The 24976-nt window shown below is 45.7% G+C and overlaps 1 protein-coding gene across 2 annotated transcripts in view; it reads right to left on the bottom strand.

Annotated features, from left to right (window-relative positions):
• Positions 1-1342: 1342 nt before the first annotated feature.
• The window catches only part of GKAP1 (G kinase anchoring protein 1), a 664789-nt gene continuing 641155 nt past the window's right edge, over positions 1343-24976 (bottom strand). For both annotated transcript variants that reach the window (XM_078675829.1, XM_078675828.1), the window contains exon 12: positions 1343-1691. In XM_078675829.1, the coding sequence (XP_078531955.1) occupies positions 1644-1691 (48 nt within the window). In that variant the 3' untranslated portion in view covers positions 1343-1643. The remainder of the gene's footprint in view (positions 1692-24976) is intronic.

Here is a 24976-nt window from a genome sequence, read left to right as displayed (position 1 = left end):
TTTGTTTTAAAGGAAACTTTTGAATGAAACATAAGCATTTCTCTGCAGATTGGCTGTACTAGACTATCACACATCAGGTACATAAATAAAGGAAAACGGTTTTTAAACCGATCTGTTTAAGCAATATTCAAGGTCATTGGGGCAAAACTCTGGAGAACAGAGCTGACTCTGTCAGGGGGGCCCCTGACAGGCTGGGGCCCTGGGCCAGAGCCCACTTTGCCCAAGCATTAAAACGCCTCTGCCTTTGACAGAACAATAGAAAGGCCCTCTATGTAGAAACAGCTGTGGTGTGGCTCAAAACAGGGGCGAGCTCCAGTAAGACAGGGGCCGCCGACGGAGGATCTGTAAAGGTTCCTTGGAAATAGAAGACACGACGGAGAGCAGTGGGAGAAAATCTGGAATATGACGGAGTCGGAGTACCTGCTATCGAGCGGCCCATGGGGCGGCATGACGTTATTTCTAGAGTCCCCACTGCATATTTAAGCAGGGGCGTAGCTAACGGGTGCAGGTGGAGCAGTGCACCGGGGCCCAATGAAACCTGATTATTGCTGTATACTACTACCCCAGCAGCAGGGGCTATTTTGCTTTTTTTGCACCAGGGCCCGTGGCATCCTTTCTGCGCTACTGCATTTAAAAACAATGCTATTCATATTGACGCAGTGTGAGGTGGCAAGTGTTATGAATTTTGTGCTTTCCTGGTAAAAAATAAATGGCATGTATCACAAGTTATCACTGGAACGCGTCCATCGTTTAATACATAATGAACGCAGATAATGTACACTATACCATCTATGTATTTTACACTTCTTAAAATAGAATTTTTATAAAGGCACATACTGTGACGCGCGTCATATCTTTTTAAAAGACACCAGTTGTTTGGAGTTCATGTGAAATATATGGCTTATTTTATAAAGATGCAGACTAATATGTGGGCTCGCGTGAGTGTTGTTTTCAAAAGAAACAGAATGCTTGGTGTCCATGCATTATTTCGAAGTGTGTGCTTACTCAATTGCTTTACCTAGGCTTTTACTTCAAATTTTCGGAAAAATATACAGTGCAGAGCACGGTGCTCAATAGTGGAGGCAGAATATGTAAAGGGCACGACAGGTCAAAGTCTAAAGAAACAGTTTACAAACAACGTCTTCTGGGTATTATTTAGATGCGGACGTACCGGCTCCACAAGAAAAGCGACAGAGCACCTGGACTACACTTGTGAACACGTAGGCCCTAAATATTGTACGAACTGCTGTCCCTGCTACCGTCCACAAGTGTCACAAACAAATTCAGAAAAAGTGCTAAAGAAAATAAATAGAATATCAAAAATAACATCCACACATTGAAATAGGTATAACTAAATATTGCAAACGGAGGAGCAAATTTTATTTAATGATGAAATATAACAAATTATGGCATTTCTTTACCAGCAAGGTCATGAATTCTGTTCGAAAATTAGTTCTCTACTTTTCACTTCAAAATACTTTTAGAACCAATAGAAGGTTCAAAAATGTTAATGCAATACTTTCGCTCCTTCCAGTAAAACTGCGTAGGTTAGCAGTTGCACAGCATAAATATGTCCCTTTTTGCAAAACCCTCAAAAACAAGATCCGACTTTCTTTCACGCCGCTGCCGTAGCAAATCCTTGATCACCTACAGTTCTCTGCTTCAGCGTTTCTTTTACCTTTTTTTCCACCCTAAAGTGGGGAAAGCAAAATATCAATTAATGCCATTTGCTGAAACACATCACCTCATGCTTTATAAAAGAACATTAATTTGACAAGGACAGTTGTAGCTTAAAAAAAAAAGACTGAAAACAAGCAACAAACTTAAGTGTTTATAGCTTCTCAAGCTCCACTTGTAACGATTCATTCGAGAAGACATGGACCTTTCCTAAAGTAGACACATAGTTTTTGATATAGGTTAATACCTAATGCTCATACCTCATGCTATTAAGTGTGCTGTTGTAAAATGAGAAAAGTGTTTACCCAGTAGCATAGGCTTTGCAATGAGTTTATTTCCACTGCCGTCCAGCGGTGGGTCTTCCAAAGTAATGGTAATAGGCAAATAAGATTTAAGATCTTACTGAGGAGACATGCTTCACCTAAGTATGGGAGACTGTCTCGCAACACATACCGGCCACAGTCCTGCATTTCAGTCTTTTCATATAGAACACTGGACCACATAAATCTAGATCTAATTATGGCAGTGAATTTCACTGAGAGGAGCCCACAGTGAAAACGAGCATTACTAAATAGAGTTAAATATGGAAATGAGATTGTCTTCATGGGCCACGGCTTGCAGAAAACATTTTATTTTTAAACTGTAAATTGTGTTATTATTCAAACCATGCAAACATAATAAGATGATGGACAGAGCACTGAATCTTTCCAGACATTCTCCCCGAGTCACTATTAGATCTGGGATGAATCCATCATTCTTCTGCTCACTTCGCCACCCCAGTTCAGACCCAGTCATATGCCAATCAGTCTTGACCCTCTTCCTCATGGGTACAGTCCAGCCCAAACTGCCTCGCCAGGACTTCCCTGGACCAGAAATAAGCATCCCGAGTCCGGGTTTGGAGTAACACCCCTCATCAGCCAGGCTATCTTTAATCTAGTTGCAAAGTGAGCAAGGAACCCTAAAAAAACGTCAGCCTAACTATAACATCCCTGTAACCTCAGTTTTTTTCAGTGAATTTCAATGTTTTTTTATAACTAGTAGTCACGCTTTCAGAGTGCTGGAGAAAGGGGGCTGGGCCTCCGACCAGCTCTCACGAATCCCGCAGTGTAAGACTTACAAGAGATACCAGGAGGGCTTCTTGACCCCAAGGTCCCTCAGGAGGAAAGTGGACTTCATGCTCCAACTAGTAGTGCCCTATGAGCTGCGTTTGCAAAGTGGCTGAGAAAGGGGGCGTGACCTTCGAAGATCTCTTAGCAATTTTGCTGTGTGGGACTTATTGGAGATAACAGGAGGGGTTAGTTGGCCCCCAATGACTTAATTGCTCCAGTAAGTCCCACACAGCAGGATTGCTGTGATCTGGGGGAAGCGGTACAAAAGGGGGTGGTGATGGACAGAGCATCTGAACCAATCAAACACTCACACCCAGTCAACAGATCTGGGGAAAGGCCATGCCCCTTTCTCCGCCACTCCAAAAACGCCCCTCCTGGCACAGTACTAGTTAGGGGATTAACCCCTTCACTCTGGAGGGTCCCTGGGAGCCAACTAGCCCTCCTGTTACCTCCAGGAAGTCCCACACAGTGGTTTGCAGAGAGGTTTTCGGTGGCCACACTCCTATTCTCCACCACTCTGCAAACACGCCTCCTGGCACACTACTAGTTAGTGGTTGAAGTCCTCTTGGCTCTTGAGGTTCCTTGGGGGCCAACTAGCCCTCCTGTTACCTTCAGTAAGACCCACACATCTAACCTGACACATCTAAACTGCTCAGCGTCATCAGAGGCCACGCCCCTTTCTCCACCACTCTGCATCAAGCCTCCTGGTACACTCCTGGTTAGGGGAAAAAGTCCACTTTAATCCGGAGGCCCCTCAGGAGGCAAGGGGACCTCATCCCCCCACCAGCAGTGCGCCAAGAGGCGCATTTGAAGAGTGGTGGAGAAAGGGGGCATCATTAAAACATTAGCCCTGGAGAGGTGGCTGTCCCCAGGGCATGGGGGTTGCTGTGAGGGCAACCCCTGCATAAATGTAGAAAGAAGCCAAGGGGAGGTGCGGTCCCCTGGGCTTTAGGCATTCTAGGAGGGTGGCCTACTTATTTACACATGCCCCTGGGACCAGGCCCATCCGGGGACCTATATTAAACGAAGTGCAGAAGCCAGCGTTTGTTTAAAAAAAAAAGAAATTTGATTTTTAAATTTCAGTGGGAGCCTCAAGAGGTCTAGGGGTCATGGTGTTTCTACCCTGTTCCCTTTTTTAATTCTTTTTTTACTTGTGACTCAGTTCAACAGAGTTACAAGACGGCTGCCACAACTTCCTGGTTTGAAGTGTTGGCAGGCAATCAGATCTCAACTTCTTTAAGTCCTGGAACCGGTTTGGGGTGGCTCCCTCACAGTTTTGACAGAAACCAGAGATGATGCTGGTTCCAAGCAGGAGCATCTAAAACATGAACACAATGAAAAGTGAACAGGCAGCACCTGATTATCACCAGCCTTCCTAAAGTAGCAATCAGAGAAAGACAAAAGAGCAGACCATGGATTGAAGATTCCTCACTCTTACCAGAATATGACAACTCACCCCTGCTTCTTTACCATCAACCAAATTGCAAGGCACGGGAACAACTAATCAGCAATCCTCTGCTAAAAGGTCCTCACAGAATTTCTAAGTGTAACCTTTCACACATCAGTGTCAAGGGCTCTCCGCTTCAGCTCCAGTAATGCAGACGATACACTTTCACTGTCTGTGAAAGCTGTATTCCATCCCCCATCTTGTACCATGTCAAATCAGGAGCTATCCAAAATTGATCCCAATGTTCCCAGTAATAAGATTCTCAGAACAGTCTTGCTACTATTCATACTATACACACATACAATGGACATTAACATGGGATTGTCTGCACAAGGAACTTAGTGTCACGCCATCTTCACTCGAATGGCCCAGTAGGCTGTTCTCTTCCTGAACCATGAAAAAGATCTGTTATCACACCATAAAAATGAAGTATGCAGCCCCCAAAGTTTAAAGTGAGCACTCCAGGACATGGATAGTAGTTTTATGTCAATAAAGAGGGCATGCTTTGAGCACTCCCTCCAAGCAACAGAACAAGTTCTGGACCATAGAATCACCAAGATAAGGCCTAGGCTTCAGCGCATATGCTAGATTAGTGAGTGAGCAGGGCCAACAAAAGCGTCAAGATGAACAAGGTACTTACCTTCGGTAACACTCTCTGGTAGAGACCATCTAGCAACAGATTCCTCAACTTCTGAATATTTTCCAGGCATCAGACTGGATCCGGAAACTTTTCAGCAGTACCTCCGCACAGTGGTGGCTGGTGCCATGCGGCTCCGCATGGACGCCATTCTGTTCCAGAAATGATATGAGGAGCATATATAGGTGCCACTACCTGCGCACGGATGTCAGTTGCTTTCAAGAGTGTCCCCACCCCTGGATGCAGGGCCCCAAAAGCAAATTGGCATCACCAGTGTGCAGATTCCTAGACTTGGGATCTTCTTTATGAATAGAGTCCAACCACACAACAGCAAGGATGGGAGGGTTAGTGAGATATCGCCAGCTTGTTAGAGGCTGAACCAGAAAGGGTGTTAACAAAGGTTTGTAAAGTATTCTTCTGATGTACACTTTTAGCCGCATATTTCTCACCTTTTGAATAAATACCAAAATGTTACTTATTTGGAGTAGGATCTGATAGACTAACCAGAAAGTCCTGTAGACCAAGCATGCATAATGCCCCTCTCGGTGTACCAGACTGTCCAGACAATACTGCTTTGTGAACATATGGAGAGACAACCCTGTAGCTGCCAGGCACATGTCCAGGATAGGAACTCCCCATGCCGATGCAGTGGTAGCAGCTTTGGCTCTGGTGGAATGAGCACGCAGTACTTCCAGAGGCTGCTATTTGGCCAATTCCTTGCGGATCTTAATGCAAAGTATTTTCAAGCGGGGAAGGTTCTCTTCTGCACAGCCTTGCCCTTTTCACTCCAGTGAACACCGCAAAGAGCCGATCATCCATTTGGAGTTCTTTAGTATAATCTATGTAAAAGGTCAACACTCTCTTGGGATCCAAGCAGTGGAGTCTCTCTTCCTCCATAGAGGGGTGAGGCGGCAAAGTACACCAGCAAGATGATGCTCTGGCTGTCGTGCTATTGTATCATAACTTTAGGCAAGAAACAGGTCTGTCTCTGCTAAACCAGTTTGTCTAGGAAGAAGGTGTTGTAAGGCAGAATGACACAGAGATTGAAGATCCCTCTCATGCTGCACCGAAGTTATTAAGACAAGGAATACCATCTTGAGGGTGGGAAGGAGCAGCTGTGAAGCAGCTCGAAGAGAGTGCCCATCCGAAAGGTAAGGACAAGATTAAGGTCCCACTGGGAATGACAAATGGAAGGCGAGAAAACAAATGCTGTAAACCTTTCAAAAAGTACATAACAACCGAAGACTTGAAACTAATGAGGGCTGATCAGCTAACCCAAAAAAACAACAACAAAAAAAGAGTCGAGAGGTAACTTTTAAAAGAAAAAGTTTTATTAGGTCATTTAGAACAATACAATCAACAAACAGGGGTCAGGTCATAAGTACCACTTCATACAAAAATGAACTACAACAGTGTCCCCCACACAGGAAGCGGTGGGAGCAAGCCGGCAATGATGCAGACCGTGCACTGAACAATCACATTAGAGGCATATATACAGTCAATGTTCAGACCGATTTGTCAATCACAGCCATCATCAGTGTTGTCCGCTTTTAAAGCTAGGTAGAAACTAAAGGGTTCCCAAATATCTTGTGGGCGAGCTTGCGGGTTTTGTAGCTTTTCAAAGTTCTTAGCATGCTCCCTAGAAATGGCGTCATTTCTCAAGCAGTCCGCCATTGTAGGTTATGGGCCTCTAATCCATTGGCCAGCTATTTCTTAGCCAACAAGAGTAACACTCCCTCCAATTGCTTTCAGTATGTGTGTTGTGTGTCCCAGTAGAGCTAGCTGTGGGGTGCAGTCGATTGTGTTGTCTGCTATCTCAGATATGGTGTCAAGCATGTCTTCCCAGTATTGGTGGATTGGCGGGCATGCCCATGCATGGTGGAAGAAGCCCGCAGGATCACAGGGGCATCTAGGACATTGTACCGATCTCGCTGTGCCAATCCTATGCAAGAGCTGTGGCGTGCACTAAAATCTATTTAGAAATTTAACGTGGAGCAGTTTGTGTCTGTAATTGTTTTGTTTTTTAAAATGTTTTTATTGGCATTTGACATGCAGAGGGCATTTTGAGTTACATATATAGAAACATTTGAACAGTAATTTTACATTTCCGGTCCCTTATAGATGGATCATCGGACCATAAACAATCCCTTTGCCTATTCTCACAGCGTATACAACATAACATTCTTGGAGAATACCCTCTTGACAACATAATCTGTTAACTCCCCTATATACTCCCCTCCCTCCCTCCTCCATGTCTGAATGTCTACTTGAACTCTTGTTTTGATTCATGTTTGCGGCTCCTCTTATGTCCTATTCAGGGCTCATCAGGCTATTGTTAGTCATTACTTTATTCTCTATGGAATGTCCCCAGTACCAGGATACGAAGATGAAGGAACTCCAGGTCATTGCGTTTCCTTTACATCTTTGATCATTGTCTCCCAAACCCGTAAATGATCTCCAATTTTCACATTGTGTCTTATTTGTTTCAAACGAAGTGCCTCTGCTGCTGCCCATTCATAAACACCCTTCACCCACATCGCTACTCTTGGCGGGGCGTGACTCATCCAGGATATGGCTATACAGCGTTTTATAAGTACAAGCCCTAACATCACAAATTTCCTACTAAGGTTTTTGTGTTTAGAGTAATCCCAACAGGACTGAGCATATCTCCCTAGGGATCACCCATCCCGTGGCTTCCTTTAATTTAAATAACATTTCGGTCCAGTAAGAGTCTAAAGTTGAGCAAGCCCAGGTCATATGCATAAAATCAGCTTACCTTTCATCACAGCAGGGACATTGCCTTGACTTATCTGGGTATATTCTATTTAGTGCTTTGGGAGTAAGGTAGGTTTGATGCACATAATTGTATTGTATCAGTTTAAACCGTGTATTCAAACTCACCCGTTTAACCCCCTCATGTATTTAAACCCAATCTTTTTCTGTTAAAGGAGCTTCCACTACTGTTGCCCATTTTGACTGAACAGGGAGTACCCAGATAATCTTATCTTCCCAGATCACCCGCTATAGATGCGAGATCAGGTGACGTCCCTGGGCCATACATAACATTACTTGCAATACATTTGTGAGAGGGGGTTCTTCCGGTAAAGAAGGCCATATTTCCTGGGTTACTTGGGATATCTTCCTATATTGCAGGAACTGTCCTGTGCCTAGGTTAAAAGCAGTTTCTGCACTTTCTTGTGTGATGAATTGCTTATTTTCAAAGAGGCCCCCCATTGTTAGGCATCCTCTCTCCGTCCATCTACGGACAGACATAGAAGCAGCAATTTTAGAGAAGGGCTGAATCACCCAAAGCGTCATCTCTGGGGCATATGGCACATGAAGCAGCTCCTTCCTAACCGTATGTTCCCATATCTCTGCGACGTGCCGTATAATGTAGGCGCAGACAGGGGGCACCCCCTCCTCAACATCAAGAGCTCAGGAAGCGAGCCTCCTGGGAAGGTGCCTGCTAACAGTCTCTTCTTTCAGTTCTCTGCTTCATCAAGCCAATGCACTGCATTCTGTAATTGAGAGGCCAAATAATACAATTCAAAACATGGCACCTCCAATACCCCAGTCTGCCTTGTTCGCTGTAGAGTGGTCAGACTTACCCTCTTACGTTTGGTACCCTATAGCAGGTCTATTAAAAGGTTACCCAGTATTTCACTTGGATGCTAAGGCACTTGAAGGACTTTACTCTAATTTCCATTGAAATGAATGGGCACTCCATGACGAGTTACCCTTGTCATTAGCATCCAAGTGGTTTTAAAGAAGTGCTGCAGGATTTTATAAAGGGAGTGCTGCATCGCATATAAACATTGGGGTAGCATGATAATTTTAGTTATAGCATTTCTTCCCATAAGAAACAGAGACAATTCCTGCCAGAAACGCACAGAGCCCCGTATTCCCTATATTACCTTCCATTTGTTAAGCTTCAGGTACCCCTCAGGAGTAGCCCCCAATCTAATTCCCAAATATCTGGGCTACGTCTCCGCCCACGGGAGTCCCACCTTCGGCAGTGTCACTCGCGGCTCAGAGGTCAGCAGTCCAATCGGGAGTAGTTTCGATTTACCCGGATTTGCTTTTATTCTGGATATATCACCAAATCCCGCAGCATATCTAGAACTAATGGGATCGCTTGGACAGGCTGTCGAATGTACACCAGAGTATCGTCCGCATACAGTCTGTAATTAATTGACATCAGTTTAGTTTGGAGGAGCAGTACTTCCATACATCAGAGCCTGCCTACATCCTACTCCAAATCCACCTTCCATGTTCTAGGGCTCTCCTCTCAGTGCTTGTGCACATTTCCGTGTACAATGCATATAAGGAGGATACTGCCCCATTTCGGTTTGGATAAGATAGGTGAGCGGAGAGTAATCAAAACAAATACCAAAACATCAGGTTACCTTACCAGATGGGGGGTCTATGTGCATAGTACAGCACCAAACCACAAATCTATCTCAATGACAGGCATATACAGTATTTGTCAAGGGACACTTGGCTCACAAGGGGTGAAAGGGGTGGGGGAAGACTGATCGCAGGGCAGATGCCAAAGACCAGGATATCTGGATATAATAATTTTTGTGTTACCAATCCAGAACCAATAGGATGAATTGGGCATGATCAGTCCTGATCTTCTAGAGAACTCAAACAGAAGTGGTACAGGCAGTAAGTCATACAGGAGTCCTGAGTTCCACTTGATGAGGAACATGCCTCAGAACAAACGACGCCCATAAAACTCCACCCCGCTTCAGTTCTGCCTTTGCATGTTCTCTGTGGTGACGAACAGATCGAGCCAAGGTTTTCCCTATTCACGGAAGAGACCTTGTACCACTTCCAGCAGCAACTGCCACTGGTGATCTGCTAAGCACTGAAAGGGGAGCCTGTTCACTCTGGCAGTCAACGATCCTGCCTGCCAGAAGGTTCACCACCAGGAAAATTCCTTGGTGGTCCAGCCATTTCCAGAGCCGCAAGGCCTCCTGGTCCAGTGTCCGTGACCCCACTCTGTTTTTTTGTAGCTCCACATGGTGCTGCTGTTGTCTGTGAGCACTTGTACCAGCCACCCCTTGATGAATGAATGAATGAATGAGCATTTATAAAGCGCTCTGTTACTTCACGGAGTGCCCTGGCGCTCTGCAACGTAGCCCACGCATTGAGGCCAGATCAGTTTAGACTTGGTTAAATAACCATGTTTTCAATCTTTTCCTGAAATAGGACAAATCTGTGATGCTCCGGATCTCAGAGGGAAGTTAGTGCCAAGCTGATGAGTCTAAGATGGAGAAGGATCTGCCGCCAGTCCTAGTACGTCTAATCGCAGACATTTTGGCTAGAAAGGCTTTGGCTGAATGAAGGCATCTGGAGGAAGCATAAAAACGAATTGGTGTCCTAAGATATTCCGAGTCAATCTGATTAAGGGCTTTATTGACCAGAACAAGAGTCTTAAATAAGATTATCTTTTTTACAGGGAGCCAATGCAATTTCCTGGCTGACAAGAATAAAAAAATTTAGAAACCTTCTTAAGATATGGAGTAATTCAAAGCAGGACCCTACTACTGAGTTCACCTGCAGTAAAAATGAAAGGCAATCATCGATTTAAATGCCCAAACTCTTCACTGAGTGCGCTTGGTGCCCTGGAAAGGAGAATTCCACTGGCCAAAAAGATTGCCATGAATTTGGGGCCTAAGGTCCCAAAAAAATAATAGCTCAGTTTTTTCTGCATTACATTTGAGCTGATGAAGTTAGCCACTGGAAGCTGGCACGCACGTTCTAATGTTTTCACCAGGGAACCCTGTCTTACAGTCCCATGAAAACAGAAGCTGGGTGTCGTTAGCGTTCAAATTATTTTAGCTCCCAGAGCCTCCACAAGTAGAGCAAGAGGAGTAAGGTAGATGTTGAATAAAGTAGAGGTTGATGGATGACAGGAAGGCTTTCAACGCTAAGCGGGTGGCCCTCAGCTCCAGAAGGTTGACATACAGCCGGGACTCTGCTGGATAACAGAGGCCTCTGATTTCACCTCCCCCAGATAGCCAACCCTGAAGCAATGAGTCAGTCACCACTGTGAGCTTCGGGCAGGTAAAGGAGAGGGGTCTGCCTCAGACCCAACTGCATTCCAGTAACCAGTACTGCAGATCTTTTGCAGTCTACCCCAACACCTGAATGTTATCGAAGTGGTCCCCTTGATGTTGGGCACACTGGGACTTCAGATACTGCTGCAGAGCCCACATATGCCACCTGGTGTGCCCTACCAGTAGCATGCCAGATTACAGCAGTTCCTGGAGCCTCAGAGTTGACCTCACTGAAATCCAGGACTTCAGACCCTACTGCAGATCCCACATATGCCACCTGGTGTGCTCTACCAGTAGCATGCCGGAGTTCCAGGAGCCTCAGAGTTGATACACGGAAATCCAGGACTGAGGCTGAAAGATCAGAATCATAGCCTGAATGTCCTAGACTCTCTTCCCCAGGAGAAAGGCAGGAAACAGAACTGTGTCCGTAATGGCCCTGATGAAGGGGACTATCTGAGAAGGAATCAGGTGTGACTTCAGCACGTTGATAGTGAACCTCAAAGATGACAGGAGGTTCACTGTAGTCTGGAGGTGGTTGATGACTGCTCGGGGCGAGCCCGCCTTCAAAGGTCAGTCTTCATGATAGGGGAAGACTGGTACCACTGAACTCCAAAGGTGTGCCTCCACAACCACCATCATTGTGGTGAACACCCCAGGGATGCTGGTGAGACCAAAGGGGAGCACAGCAAACTGATAATTCTCCTGTCCCACCATGAACTGCACGTAGTGCCAGCAGGTCTGCAGGGCGGGTATATGGAAATAGGTGTCCTGCAGGTCGAACGCCACAATGCAGTATACAAGGTCGAAGGAAAAAAAGACTTGGGCCAAGGTGAGAATTTCGAATTTCTGCTTCCAGAGGAAGGCATTAAGAGGGTACAAGTGTAAAATAGGACAAAGGCCTCCATCCTTCTAGGGCCTCAGAAAGTAGCGGGAATAACAACCACGTCCTACTTCTAGCACTGGTACCCACTCGACAGTTCCTTTGGCAATAAGGGCTTGCACTTATTGCTGAAAAATAGATGATCCTCCATCAGTCGCTGGGGGGATGCTGGAAGACGTGGTGGAGAAAAGATGAAGGGCAAGGCATATTACCTGTGAACTATCTGAAGGACCCACCAGTCTGAAATTATGGCTTGCCAACTGATTAGGAATCTTGGGATCCTGCCTCCTATTCGGCGGTTGTGGTCCCTTAAGGGCATGCTAAGGAGTTTTTTCAAATGGGATTGCAGAGGGGGAGGGTGCAGGGGCGTGTGCAGCCATTGACCCTGACTGCAGGGATGGTGGGCACTGCCAAAGCCGCAAAAGGAGCAGTATGGTTGGTGCAGCTGGTGTGCTGAGGCAGATAAGCCCAGAGTGTGTGCAGTAGCTCTGCTCTCTTTGAATCACTCTAAAGCGGAATCAGTCTTGTACCCAAACAGGCAAGTCCTGTCAAAGGGTATGCCCATAAGGGAGGACTGGACATCGCCTGATAACCAGGTCGATCGCAGCCGCGCATGGTGGCCAATGGTAACACTGGTGCCAGTGCTTGCCCAATGGAATCGATGGTGCCCAAATCACAACGAATTGTGAACTAGGTCGCATCACAACTGTCTTGACTGGCTGGCATGGGGGAAAACAAGTCAGAGACCTTCAGGAATACCAGGGAGTACTTGAGCCACTGAGTCCCAAAGGGCGCGGGAGTAGCATCCCAGGAGACAGTTGGGATTTACTTAACAGACAGCTAGGCTGGCAGGAGAGAGAACTCACTTCACAAGCTCCACCCGTTTGGACTCCCTATCTAGGAGAGGAGTCAGAAAAGTGCTGGTGTCGATATGCTTGTGGATGCCTGCACCACTAAACCTTTGGAGGAAGGGTGCTGAGACCGGAAAGCACAGTCGTTGGGGCAGGGCACTGGCATCTTACAGTTTGTCTGTGCTGACTAGGTGGTGGTGGGAGGGCATTGCAGAGCAAAGTTTGGTCCAGGCTCCTAACAGGGTACCCGTTTATGACTCAGATGGCAGAAGGGACTCAGAAGACGTTTGCCTCTACTGGAGGACTTCCATCAGCACATTTTTTAACCTCCAAAATAGGGAGCTGGAGGTCAAACACTTCAGCCACCCTACGCATTACAGTGGCATATGAAGTGGATTATTTTTTGGCGGCACCAGGGGGGAGAGAAGACCCAATTCTCGGCGGAGGGGGGGGGAGGGGGGGGGTCAGGGGGGGTATTGAGGATGCCGACGTACCAATTGTCCTCATGATAGGACTGAGTGAACTTATCACCTGCTTCATAATCGGTGTTTACATATGTGCCAAAAAAGGTGTGTAAGGTGTACGTTCTCCCTTATAGAGGTATCAGATCAAGTGGGAGGAAGCAGTGACTCAACAGTGGCAGGACCACTGAAGAGTCAGAGGGTACTATAGGTTCTCCTCATCAGCGTTGATGGATTCAGTACCGGCATCAAAGATTTAACAACCTAGGTGGATTGTGGCGCTAGAGGCGGGACGTAATCGGAGCTGGAGCCATTGTGATGGACGAGGGTACAATTGGCACTGAGGGAGAACCCACCGGTGGTACTCCAGATGGAAGGCTTCTCAGCTCCTTAGGGCTCAAAGGCATGCCGGAGGGAGCTGGCAAAGATCATAAGAGCCAGAGCATGATCCTATAGATCTTGCTGCCTGGATGTCCGCAAATTGCTTAAAACTGAACGGCAACAAGACTGAGGTGCTCGTGGTGGGGAGTGGGCCGTCTGCGTGGTCATCGGCGTGGTGGCCGCCCTGCCTGGGTGAAGTCCCAGTTCCCTGCCGTGAGGCCAGGAACCTTGGTGTGTGGCTGGATAGGGACCTTACCTTCGGCCCACAGGTCGGCCGGGTGGCGGGGGTGTGCTTCGGTGTCCTGAGAGCTCTTAGGAAAGTGTTAGATCTGCTTCCCATCTCTGCTCGAAAGACGCTGGTGCACGCCCTCGTCACCTCCCGACTTGATTACGGGAACCTGCTGTTTCTGGGGGCCACAGGTAGGGTTGTGGGCCGTCTGCAGGTCCTTCAAAATGCGGCAGCGCGGCTGGTACTTAGGCTCCCCAGGAGGTCTTCCGCTAAACCTGCTTTGCGGGCCCTCCATTGGCTTCCCATTGAGAGGAGAGTGGAGTTCAAGGCTCTCGCCACTTGTCACCGCATCCTGAGCGGCAAAGCGCCTAGACCGCTCCAGAGCCTAATAACCCACTACGAGCCAACTTGCAGTCTACGGTCTTCTCAGACTGGGCTGTTAAAAGTCCCCAGAGTATCAAGAGCTTGCATGGGGGGGCAGGTCTTTTAGATACCTTGCTCCCAAGCGTTGGAATGATCTCCCGCTGGAACTGCGACTTGAACCCTCTGAAGTCCTCTTCAGGAAAAAACTGAAAACACTTCTGTTTAGCAGATAGCCTTTTGCGGGAGGAGGGGGGACAGCTACTTCACTTATCACAGCGCGGGGACACGCCAGTGGCGTAACCAGGCGCTTAATAAATGCCCAAATAAATAAATAAATAGAACTCTTCAATCTGTTTTGGTGTGGTGGATGGCCCCGGAAACTCCAGTTATTGCCATAACCAGTTGGGGGACTGACCTCGAAAAGTGAGATCGAAAGCCATGGTTCCGCACCCATGCCTTCTCAGGAGAACATGAGTGCAGAGAATGGTCAGAGTCAAGCTTCTATTTTTTATGCTTCTTAGACTTACCCGACTATTTAGATCTCGGTGAAGATTGGTCTCTAGAACAGCCTGGAACAAAACCGGTTTAATCGAGGGGTTTTCTTGTGTTTACTGATGTAGAGTTGTACCTTGGGGTCCCAGATGGTCTTTGGGTACATCAGCGTGCCATGACAGAAGCCTGTAGCGTCATACCTCGACCACAGCCACACCTAATGGGGATCTGTCCAAGATATTTGTTTACCACAGTCCTTACTGGTCTTAAAACATGTAGCTTTTGGGGATGATATTCTCATGCACACTGTGAATTGTAGATGAAATTTCTGAGGTGTCTCCTAGAGATAAGAGCGCGCTTTGAATCTGCGTCTGGTGGCGCAAAAACAAAGGACCTGATGTCAGTGTGGGGGTGTGGTGCCTGTATAGGCTCCAAACGTCATTTCTAGAGCACAACTTCAACAGTGCAAAGCCGCATGGAGCCACCTACCGGCAAGCACTTTTACTACTGAAAAGTTTCCGGATACAATCTGATGCCTGGGGGAATATTCCCAATGTGAGGGATCTGCAGCTAGAAGTCTCTATCAGAAATGGTATATACAATTATACAAGTGGGATTCCCAAATCCATGTAACCAGATGGTAACAACTCTTCCAAAAACACTATCTCAGGGAAACCTGTGGCACAATCAGCTTGCATTGAATACGGCTGTAAAGGAGATTTTATGATGCAAGTATAGAAGTATGGAATGTCAGAGGTATCTCTGGGGAAAAGTAGACTGTGATAGTCGGATATAAATATGGTCTCTGGGATGCATTGAGAGGTTCAGAAGCAGTGAGCGTAAAACTGACAAAACAGAAAAAAGGAAATACACAAATTGACTAGATCCTGGATTGAACATACTATTTGGATTCTAACGATGTTCTACCATCAAAATTAGGCAATCATGTTGTGGTAAATAAATAATTAAATACCTGATCTATTTTTCGGAATAATTAATTAACAGATAGCTCAATAAATAAGAGTCAAGATTCGAGGTAGCTGGAGTTTGCAGGTTTTAATACAGCATAAAGGACAGGAACAGGACAACCTGCACGATCTGGGATGGCTAGCTAGCACGGGGGGCAGGATCGGGACAACAGCGTCACTTTTAATAACAGTGCACAAGTATATATAGTTAAACAAAATACATAGCATTCAGTACAGTAGGCGTAGCAGTGGGCGGGGTTTGTAGCAGTCGCGAAAGATAAGGCATAAAGTAGGTGTAACAAGAGGCGTGAACAGGGCGTATACATAGACATGTGATGCAAACGTAACAGAATATGTCATAAATGGGGCGGAAACATGGAGGGGGCTACCTAAGGAGCCGGGACCTCTAACCTAGTGGTGCGCGCAAACTGACAATGACGTGTTACTAGGAGGAACTGGGGGCTATGACTTCTGCGCTAGAAGGAGAGACTAAAGTCTGGAGAGTCAGAGCGACATGTACCTAAACACTATCTAGTATCTGATGTTTAAAGAACATGTTGATAGAATCCAGAAGTTATCAGGGCAAAGACTAACAGACTCTAAGACTGGTGCATGCATTATTCTACATGTAGTGCGTGTCGAGGAATATTAAATGACCATTAATACAGTATTTCTCTTACATGGAGACGTAAAGGCTAGACCATGACGGAAACTATTGATGCGATTCAGTAGCTTAGGAATGCAGAGAAGGAGAGCTGGACTGATAACTAGAATCATAACATACTCTTGGCAGACTAGCAGGCAGAGCCAGGCCGAGCCGGGCACTGTGAGGCATGAAGTAAGTGAAGGGTCAGGGATGTAGGTGGGGGCTGTATCGCTCCTCGGAGAGGGTTCAGGAGACAGGAGCTGAATCTGAGTCCGGGCCCTTTTGAGGCCTAGAAACGGGGACTTTACAATGAAATAACGTGCACACTGAGAAGCGTGGCAACGTAACTTTACATAGGACTAATACTCGTAGCTTTCACGAGAACTGGAAACTGGCATACTAGAGTTGGACACAACTGTAATTGCGTCTTTAATCGATCATGGGGAATACATATTGCATATTAATCATGCACATATAGCATAAGATGGGGAACACGTAGGGACACAGAACATGGCAAAATGTACTTTTCCACATTCCCTCCTTGTCACTACGTTTCCATCAGGAAACATCAATATTCATGATACCATCTATCATTTCATGTAGCATCATTTGCTCGTCTCGAATTGTCTTGGAACGGGACTTAGGACTAAGACTTGGAATACAGGATGTAGCACAAATGCCGCAAATCGCAGGGCCACATTGTAAACAGAGGCAGCAACTGAAAACGATCATTACTGCTATACCTAGAAATGACAATACTTTCCATCCCCAGGCAGAAATTATACTCCAAAACCAACCGGACCATGTCCAGGTGCCTGGATTCTGGTGTAACTGATGGGCAATTTTATGAAGTCTGGTTATAGCTGAATAAATAGACGGCGCGTTATTAGGAATGAAAATGCAGCAACTAGATCCGATGACTCTACATGCTCCTCCTCTATCGGCCAGTATGACGTCAAGAACGAGACGATTTTGGAGCACGACAAATCTCATAGCAGATTGCTCTTCGGTTAAGTTACCTAGAGCAGAAGTAGTCTCATTCACTACTGCTTCAAGGGTTCTGGTTAACCTACGGATTAGCTTACTATTCTGGACAGGTCCTATAAAGAAGAAGAATCCTTTATTGAAATCTTGATACTGTTCTAGAGCAGTTTCAGTTTGATCGACAATCGGGGACTCAATCTCCCTTCTATGTCTAAGGTGTACTAGATGTGTGTTTCTATGATAATCGGATGGGGCTAGGAAAACTGGTGGCAGTAGGAAGGCAATGTAAAATGTTCCATCCCAATCGAGGGGCAGACGAACATATGCGGTCTGACCACAAACAAAATAAGAATGACGTGAAGCTTTGAAAATAGATTTCCCACTGTCACTATACTTGACAATAGTAGTACAATCACTATGTCCTACATGTGCGGAACCATTCTTTCGGACACATAATTCGCCTTTGACTGGTAGTACTGAAATAGCAGGTAAGTCTGGAGTAGGATCAGACTGAACATTCAGGACCATAAAATTCGATGAATAATTACCTAAGTTATAAACTTCATTTTCTAGATCTAACCCTGTTCTGTGGGGAAGACCTTGCTTGTCTGGAAAACATGTACTATTCAGAAGGGACATATCTGTTGAGGATGACATTAACATGGACCAGGCTCCACATGAACCATTATGTGAAAACGGATAAGGAAAGAGTGGCAGAACTCCCTTCGGTGTCTGGAAAGGGGGGAGTCGACCACACACCCAACAATTAGTGGCATTGCTGGTCTGGTGTGAATAATGTAGCATTCTGATAAATGTATTGTTGCGCATAGCAAGACGATAGGATAGCTCGTGAGGAGGCAGATCACTAAACGTGTGCTCTACTGTAGCATTAGAAAACTTATTTACATGAGAAATTGGAAAACATAAATGAAATGCATAACTTGTGCAGGTAACCATCAAACTTAGGAACATTATAAAACTTAGAAAAACGATACATCGGATTGAGTTTTGACTAACTCTCTCACTATGGGGGTCTATCTCATACATGTCAGAAACCTGTCTAACCGTTTCACCCGAGGGGGACTTAGACAATTAAACTGGCTGACTTATTTTACTAGACCGGAGTTTACTTTTATACTCCTGCTGCGGAGTTTTCTCTAACAGGGGAGGCTTGGAATCAAAGTCAATAGTGGGACAGTCCTTGAGAATAGGGCAATGTTTAGACTCGGAAATGTCTGTAGAAATGTCATTGAACGTTTTAGTTCTTAGTCCATGAAATTTCTTGACGTGAGACAGGTGCACCCAGCCTTTTCTGCCTTCCAACTTCACGGCCGTACGGGTGGTCAGAAGGACTAGTCTGGGCTCCTTCCAGCGAGGTTCCAGCGGACTTGAACAATCAAAATTCCGGACAAGCACTAGACTTCCTGGAACGATTTCATGCGGTTTCACCTCGGTATTGTCTGGAAATGCGGCGGCAACCTGTGAACGACAAGAGTGTAGGGCAGACATCAAGGAAGCTAGGTAATCTGTCAGCATATTACTGGAAACATCTGTAATACTTCGGGGTCTAGGTGTACCCCACATGTTCGGGGGGCGGCCGAATACGACCTCATAAGGGGACAGACCTGATCTGGAATGTGCGACCATGCGCATATAGAATAGGGCGACTGGCAGAGCTACTAGCCAGTCCACTCCTTTCTCTTTACAGACTTTGGCGATGTGGATTTTTAGGGTCTGATTATGTCTCTCTACGAGACCTGCTGCTTCAGGATGGCGTACACAATGAAACTTCCACTGGTACCCTAACAGAAGGGAAACGTGCTTCATTAACTCAGATGAGAATGGCTGGCCGTTGTCTGAATACACGACCCTAGGGAGTCCATAACGGGGGAAAAATTCACGAACCAGCTGCTTGGCAGTGGTCGCGGCTGTGTAATCTGGAACTGGATATGCCTCTGTCCATCTGGACAAAGCGCATACAACTACAAGGACATACTTGAAACCTCGACATCGTTCCATCTGAATGTAATCCATCTGGAGGACCTCAAAAGGGTGGTCAGGAGGCTGAAATCCCCCTTGTTCCACCGGGACACTTTTACCTGGATTGAACTGACAACATATCATACAGGTGCGGACTTTCTGCTTGGCTGCAGCTCGTAAGTGCTTGTTGAACCAAAGGTTCTGAATACTGTCTAACATAGCTTTTTCTCCTAGATGTGCAGGACTATGTGCGGTATTAATAATGACTTGAACCATAGAGTCGGGGAGAAACCATGTGGTTTTTCCCTTCGTCAACCATCCCTGATCTGTCTGGACCCCTCCTTGTTCGGACCATTTCTTGATTTCTTCGGGAGTAGCATGTGACTGGATATCTATGACATCTTGAGTGGGGTCCTTAACTGTCATACATGTAGTCGGATCTGGAGTATGTGTCAGTGTCTTGTTAAATGGAATGTCTGGAGTCTGGGCTGTGAGCTTGGCTGTTCGATCTGCTAGATCATTGCCTTGAGAAATAATGTCTGTAACTTTCGTGTGTGCTTTGCATTTCATGATAGCGATAGAAGTCGGTAAATGTATTGCATCTAACAGAGCTTGAATAAGGAAACCATGCTGAATCTTGGTTCCATGAGAAGTCATGAACCCTCTCTCTTGCCAAAGCACTCCGAAGTCGTGTACAACTCCGAATGCATAACGTGAATCTGTGTAAATATTAACTTTCAGGTTCTTGGCACGTATGCAGGCTTGGGTCAGAGCAACTAGCTCTGCTGCTTGGGCAGACAGGGTGTCAATACGGTGTGTCTCTATAACTTCAGTGTCAGTAGTCACTGCGTACGCGGCTACTAGTTCTCCTGTACTTGTTCTCATACATGAACCATCCACATAAAGTGTCAGGTCAGGATCTGGTAATGGAATATCTGTCAGGTCTTGTCTTGGCTTTGTCATGGTGTTAACTACTTCCACACAGTCATGTGTGGCAGGATTTGAAGAAACTGACGGTAACAGTGTAGCAGGATTTAGAACGTTGCAGCGTCTGATTTCTATGTGTGGCTGGAACAGTGTCAGTTCATAACCTGTCAAACGTGCAATTGTCAAGTGCTGAGTCTGTGTTCGGTTTAAAAGAACTTCCACGGAGTGTGGAACTTGTACTGTCAAGGAGTGTCCTAATACTATGGAATCACTTTGTCTGATAGCTAGTGCTGTGGCTGCAACTGACTTGAGGCACGCAGGCAACGCCTGGGCTACTGGATCTAATGTGCTAGAAAAATAAGCACAGGGCTTGTATTGTCCTGCTTGATCTTGTGTGAGAACAGATAATGCTGTACCTTCGCGTTCTGTGACAAAAAGTGTAAAAGGCTTACTGTAGCTCGGTGTTGCTAGAACAGGAGCTTGGCATAAGGCTTTCTTTAATTCATTAAAAGCAAGTGTATGTTCAGATGTCCAAGGGAGGACAGTCGATACGGCTGCCTCCTGTGTCGTTAACTGTATCAGTGGCTTGGCTAGAAATGCATACTGAGGAATCCATTGTCTGCAATAAGAAGTGAGGCCGATAAAAGCTCGTACCTCTTTCTGGGTCTTGGGCTGAGGAAGACTCGCTATTAACTGGATACGGTCAGGTGTCAACTGCCTACCCCTCTTGGACAGTAAGTGGCCTAAGTAGATCACTTGCTGGACACAGAATTGAAGCTTCGAAGGGGACACCTTGTGCCCCATCTCGGCTAGGAAATACAGAACTGTAAGTGATGCCCGCTCGCAAGCACGTTCAGAACGGGCTGTGATCAGTAGATCATCGACATACTGGAGCAGGGCAGTGTCAGTTGGCATGTGAATATTGTCTAGTTGTCTCTTGAGTGCTTGACTGTAAATACTAGGACTTTCTGTGAAACCTTGGGGAGCTTGTGTAAATTTATAGCTCCTTCCATTTAAACAGAATCCGAAAAGGAACTGGCTGTCTGGATGAATGGGGACACTGAAAAATGCGTTCTTGAGGTCTATGACTGTGAAAAATGTGGCTTCGGAATCAATGGCTGTCAATAGGGATGAAATATCTGGAACAACTGGGTACTGGGGAATGATACATTTATTAAGTTCTCGAAGGTCAATCACTAATCGATATACTGGGGGTGCATTTGGATCAGTACGTTTCATGACTGGAATGATAGGAGAATTACATACATTGGAGTCAGTATCTACAACTACTCCTTGAGCCATGAGCTCGTCAATAATTTTGGATAAGGCTGTTACAGCCTCAGGTGGCAATTTGTACTGTCTGATTCGTGGTAACACTACACCTGGTTTGAGAGTCACACGATGGGGTGTGATTTGCATAAAACCAACATCAGTTGGACCTTGCGCCCATAGATGCTGCGGAACATTGGACAATCTCGGATCAAAATCTCGTAAAACATAGTGACCCTTGAAGTCACGCAAAAACAAACGTATTCCCTCTGGGGAACAACATATGACTGCACCTAATTCTTTCAATGTCTTAATACCTAACAAATTTTCTGGACATGATTTCGTAAGTAACAGGTCAGTAGTTCGGGACAATGGACCTACTTCTAGAGTAACTGGTTTGGAAATCTCGTTAACTATTGGCTTTCCTGAAAATCCAAGGGAAACATTCTTAGAGCCTGAGAGCGGAGCCCCTGGAACCTCGTCATGACTGATAGTAGTCCTACTTGCCCCTGTATCAATCAGAAACTTTCTGTCTTTCCCTAATACTTGACTGTGAACATAGGGACCCTCTTGATCTACAGGTATCTCGATGAGAGGCAAGCCTACCTCCCTCTCTAGGCTGTTTCATGAATACTGCTGGTACTCTGGATACTCGGATTGTGCATACTGGTACATTTGCTGTGTAACATGCTGTGTTGCAGCAATAGGCTGCGGTGCTGGAACTGTCTGTTGTGCATTCTGTGGTGGCTGAGAAGTCTGTGAAACTTGTTCTTGTCTAGGCGGACGTGGTCTTTCTTTAGTCTTACCGGTAGCTATGTTGTGTTTCAGAACTGCACACTCGTTTATAAAATGACCTGGCTGTTTACAATAATTGCAAGTCCCTTTAACGGGAGCTGCAGGATGACTGGCTTGATTCGGACCCCTCTTCTGACTATCTTGAGGAACAGATTGTGCAACTAATACTTTCATTTCGTGTCTTTCATACGTTTCCTTTCATGATCTTGCTCTTCTCTGATTCTATTCTGGTGATATTGAAGCATCTGAAGCATTTGGGACGGAGTATTAGCTTGCCAGGTACTCTCGACTTTCAAAACTCTATTTTTAACTTGTGGACTTGAATTCTCGACTAGTTTAGTAACAAAAAGATGAGGGTATGACTCACTACTCGTCTTCAAACCACTGTTGATACTAAAACATTTCTCAAATCTAGAATAAAAATCACTAGTATCCTCGTCTGGTTTCTGTTTACATGCTGAGATTGCATCCCAGTCTTCCTTTTTCGTGGCTAATAATCTTGGCAAAACTTGTATTAACAGTTCGGGTAATTCTTTACATTTATCTCCTTGACCGGTACCTGGTACACGTGTATTTTCTTCAGCTTCTAGAGCTGTCCAATCTATCTTTTTCTCTCCCACCTCCCATTCTTTTTCTTTGAGTTTTTCATATATGCCCGCGGGCAACAGGACCTTTAACATTTTAATTATATCTGGATACGTGTATTCTCCCATACGGAGCATGTCTTTTAATTCACGGTGGAACCCTGCTGGATCTTTGTCGTGACAGGGAATTAACTTTTTCATCTCTAAGAGTTCCATCTTTGTAATCGGGGTGTAAACAAATACTCGTTGCATTGCACCACCCTGTGTCCTAACTGGGTGTACTTCTCGTAACGGATGCTGTCTGTCTATGTAAAACGGTTTACTTTCTGGGGGTGAGACGTGAACAAAGTGCGGGTTCAGAAACGTTCGGTATTTGTGGCGTTGTTCTAGAATGATACTAATTAAATCGGTACCTAGACCTTTCCATCTATGCTGGAGTAACTCGTTCAGAACATCATGTAACGGACCTGGATCAGAATGTTGACCCTCATACAGTGTAATGAGGTGCTGGATCATGTACATACCCACCAGTCGCTGCTCGGCTGGGGGCAGTTTCAGAAACATTTGTGCCACTATTTCGTCTGGAAAAGTGGTAGAATCAGTAGCCCATCGGACTGCTGATCGGGCTAGTTCTTGTTCATGCATGGTACCTAACTCACTATAACCGATTCGTGATTTCAGAATTTGATCGGTAGCTTGAAATACTTGTTCTAGAGAACCTTGTTCTGGTGCTGGAAGATGAAAGACTTTCTTGTGTTCTAGGCGTAAATGTCGGTCTGGAAATCTAGATTTACCTACATACGCTATTCTGGCGGGATTCTCGTCATCTACCTCTTCAGTAGAAGAGTCATTTTCTTTCTCGCTTACTAGAGCTTCTTTGCGTTGTTCGTGTAACCTTATTATTTCCTTACGAATTTTCTTGTACATACTCTCTATACAACTGAGTGTCCTGTGTCTTCCCTCGGCTATATTATCACTCCACCTTGTCAGGACTTTCATTTCGGTCGGATCTTTAGTCGGATAATCTTGTTCCCTTATTAAACAATTTATTAGAAACTTTAATAGCATGAGCTGAATCTCAGCTTTTCTTAGAAACATGACTTCGCCAATACTTTCTGGGTCTGTTCCTGTACGAATGAAACGATATATTCTGTCTAGATCTTCTTTCATATTTGGTAGGGTGTCCAAATACTCGGACACCTGCCTTATACGTACGGAATATATAACCATACTATCCTCGCCTGGGACTGGATCATAACAGCATTCAGTAAGAGCTCGCCTGATTTCTGCAATGGACTGATATTTGGGCGTACGCTGTAACGCACGTTCATGTAACTCGACTACCCCTAGACGTCTATTTGGCGGCGGGGTACCAGGAGGACCTCCTCCCGCGGCCCCTGAACTGGAATCGTCGACTGATACTCTTCGTGCTGGCAAAGTGACTGATGTGGCGGGAATTTGTACTACGGGCTGGACCGGGGGTACCGTAACAGGTGCTGTAACAGGTGCCCCGGTGGCTGGAGGACCATGAATTACATTATTTACAGGAGCTGGTGGAACAGGATTTGCATATTCTGGGACTGTGTCGTCCAAATAGGACGAGAGAAAAATATCAGCTGCGGTCGGTTTGTGACGTAGCTTGGTCGGAACTAAGGGCGGCGGAAAATTACTGGATGCCTCCGGGGTTGCTTTTGGCAAGCCCTCGGCAAGAAGAGGATACATACCCTTAATGAGGGCATTTCTCTGTCTGTCCGACTGTTCGGTTTTAACTCGTTCACCTATTTCGATTAATTCCCTTTCTTGGGCTCTCTCTGTGGATTCCCTACTTAATTCTGACTTTCTGATTTCTTTTTCGGTTCTTTTATGAGATTCTTTGCGCCATAACTCGATGGCATCTTTCTGTGACTGTCTGGCTTTCTTTTTCCATAACGCTTCTTCTACTCGCATGATGCACTCGGCATCCCACGTACCTGATACAGGCCATCTATATTTCTCTTCTAATTCCTTAGTGTACTCGACCCATAAGTCTAGATATAATATGGCACTTATGCCATGCTTTTGATACATAAAATGACCTGGACTGTCCCTAGGCGGGACAGGAACTGCTTCCTCGAGCAGACCTTTCCTAGTTCTTAACTGACGTAATTTGGAGAATAGAGGCATGACTGGGCTGGAGTCTAGACACAATACAATACACAATGAACACGATAATTACTGAAGAACAACACATT

This window comes from Lissotriton helveticus, chromosome 2_1, assembly GCF_964261635.1.
Source record: "Lissotriton helveticus chromosome 2_1, aLisHel1.1, whole genome shotgun sequence".
Lineage (NCBI taxonomy): Eukaryota > Metazoa > Chordata > Amphibia > Caudata > Salamandridae > Lissotriton > Lissotriton helveticus.
This window is presented reverse-complemented; position numbering and strand designations above follow the sequence as displayed.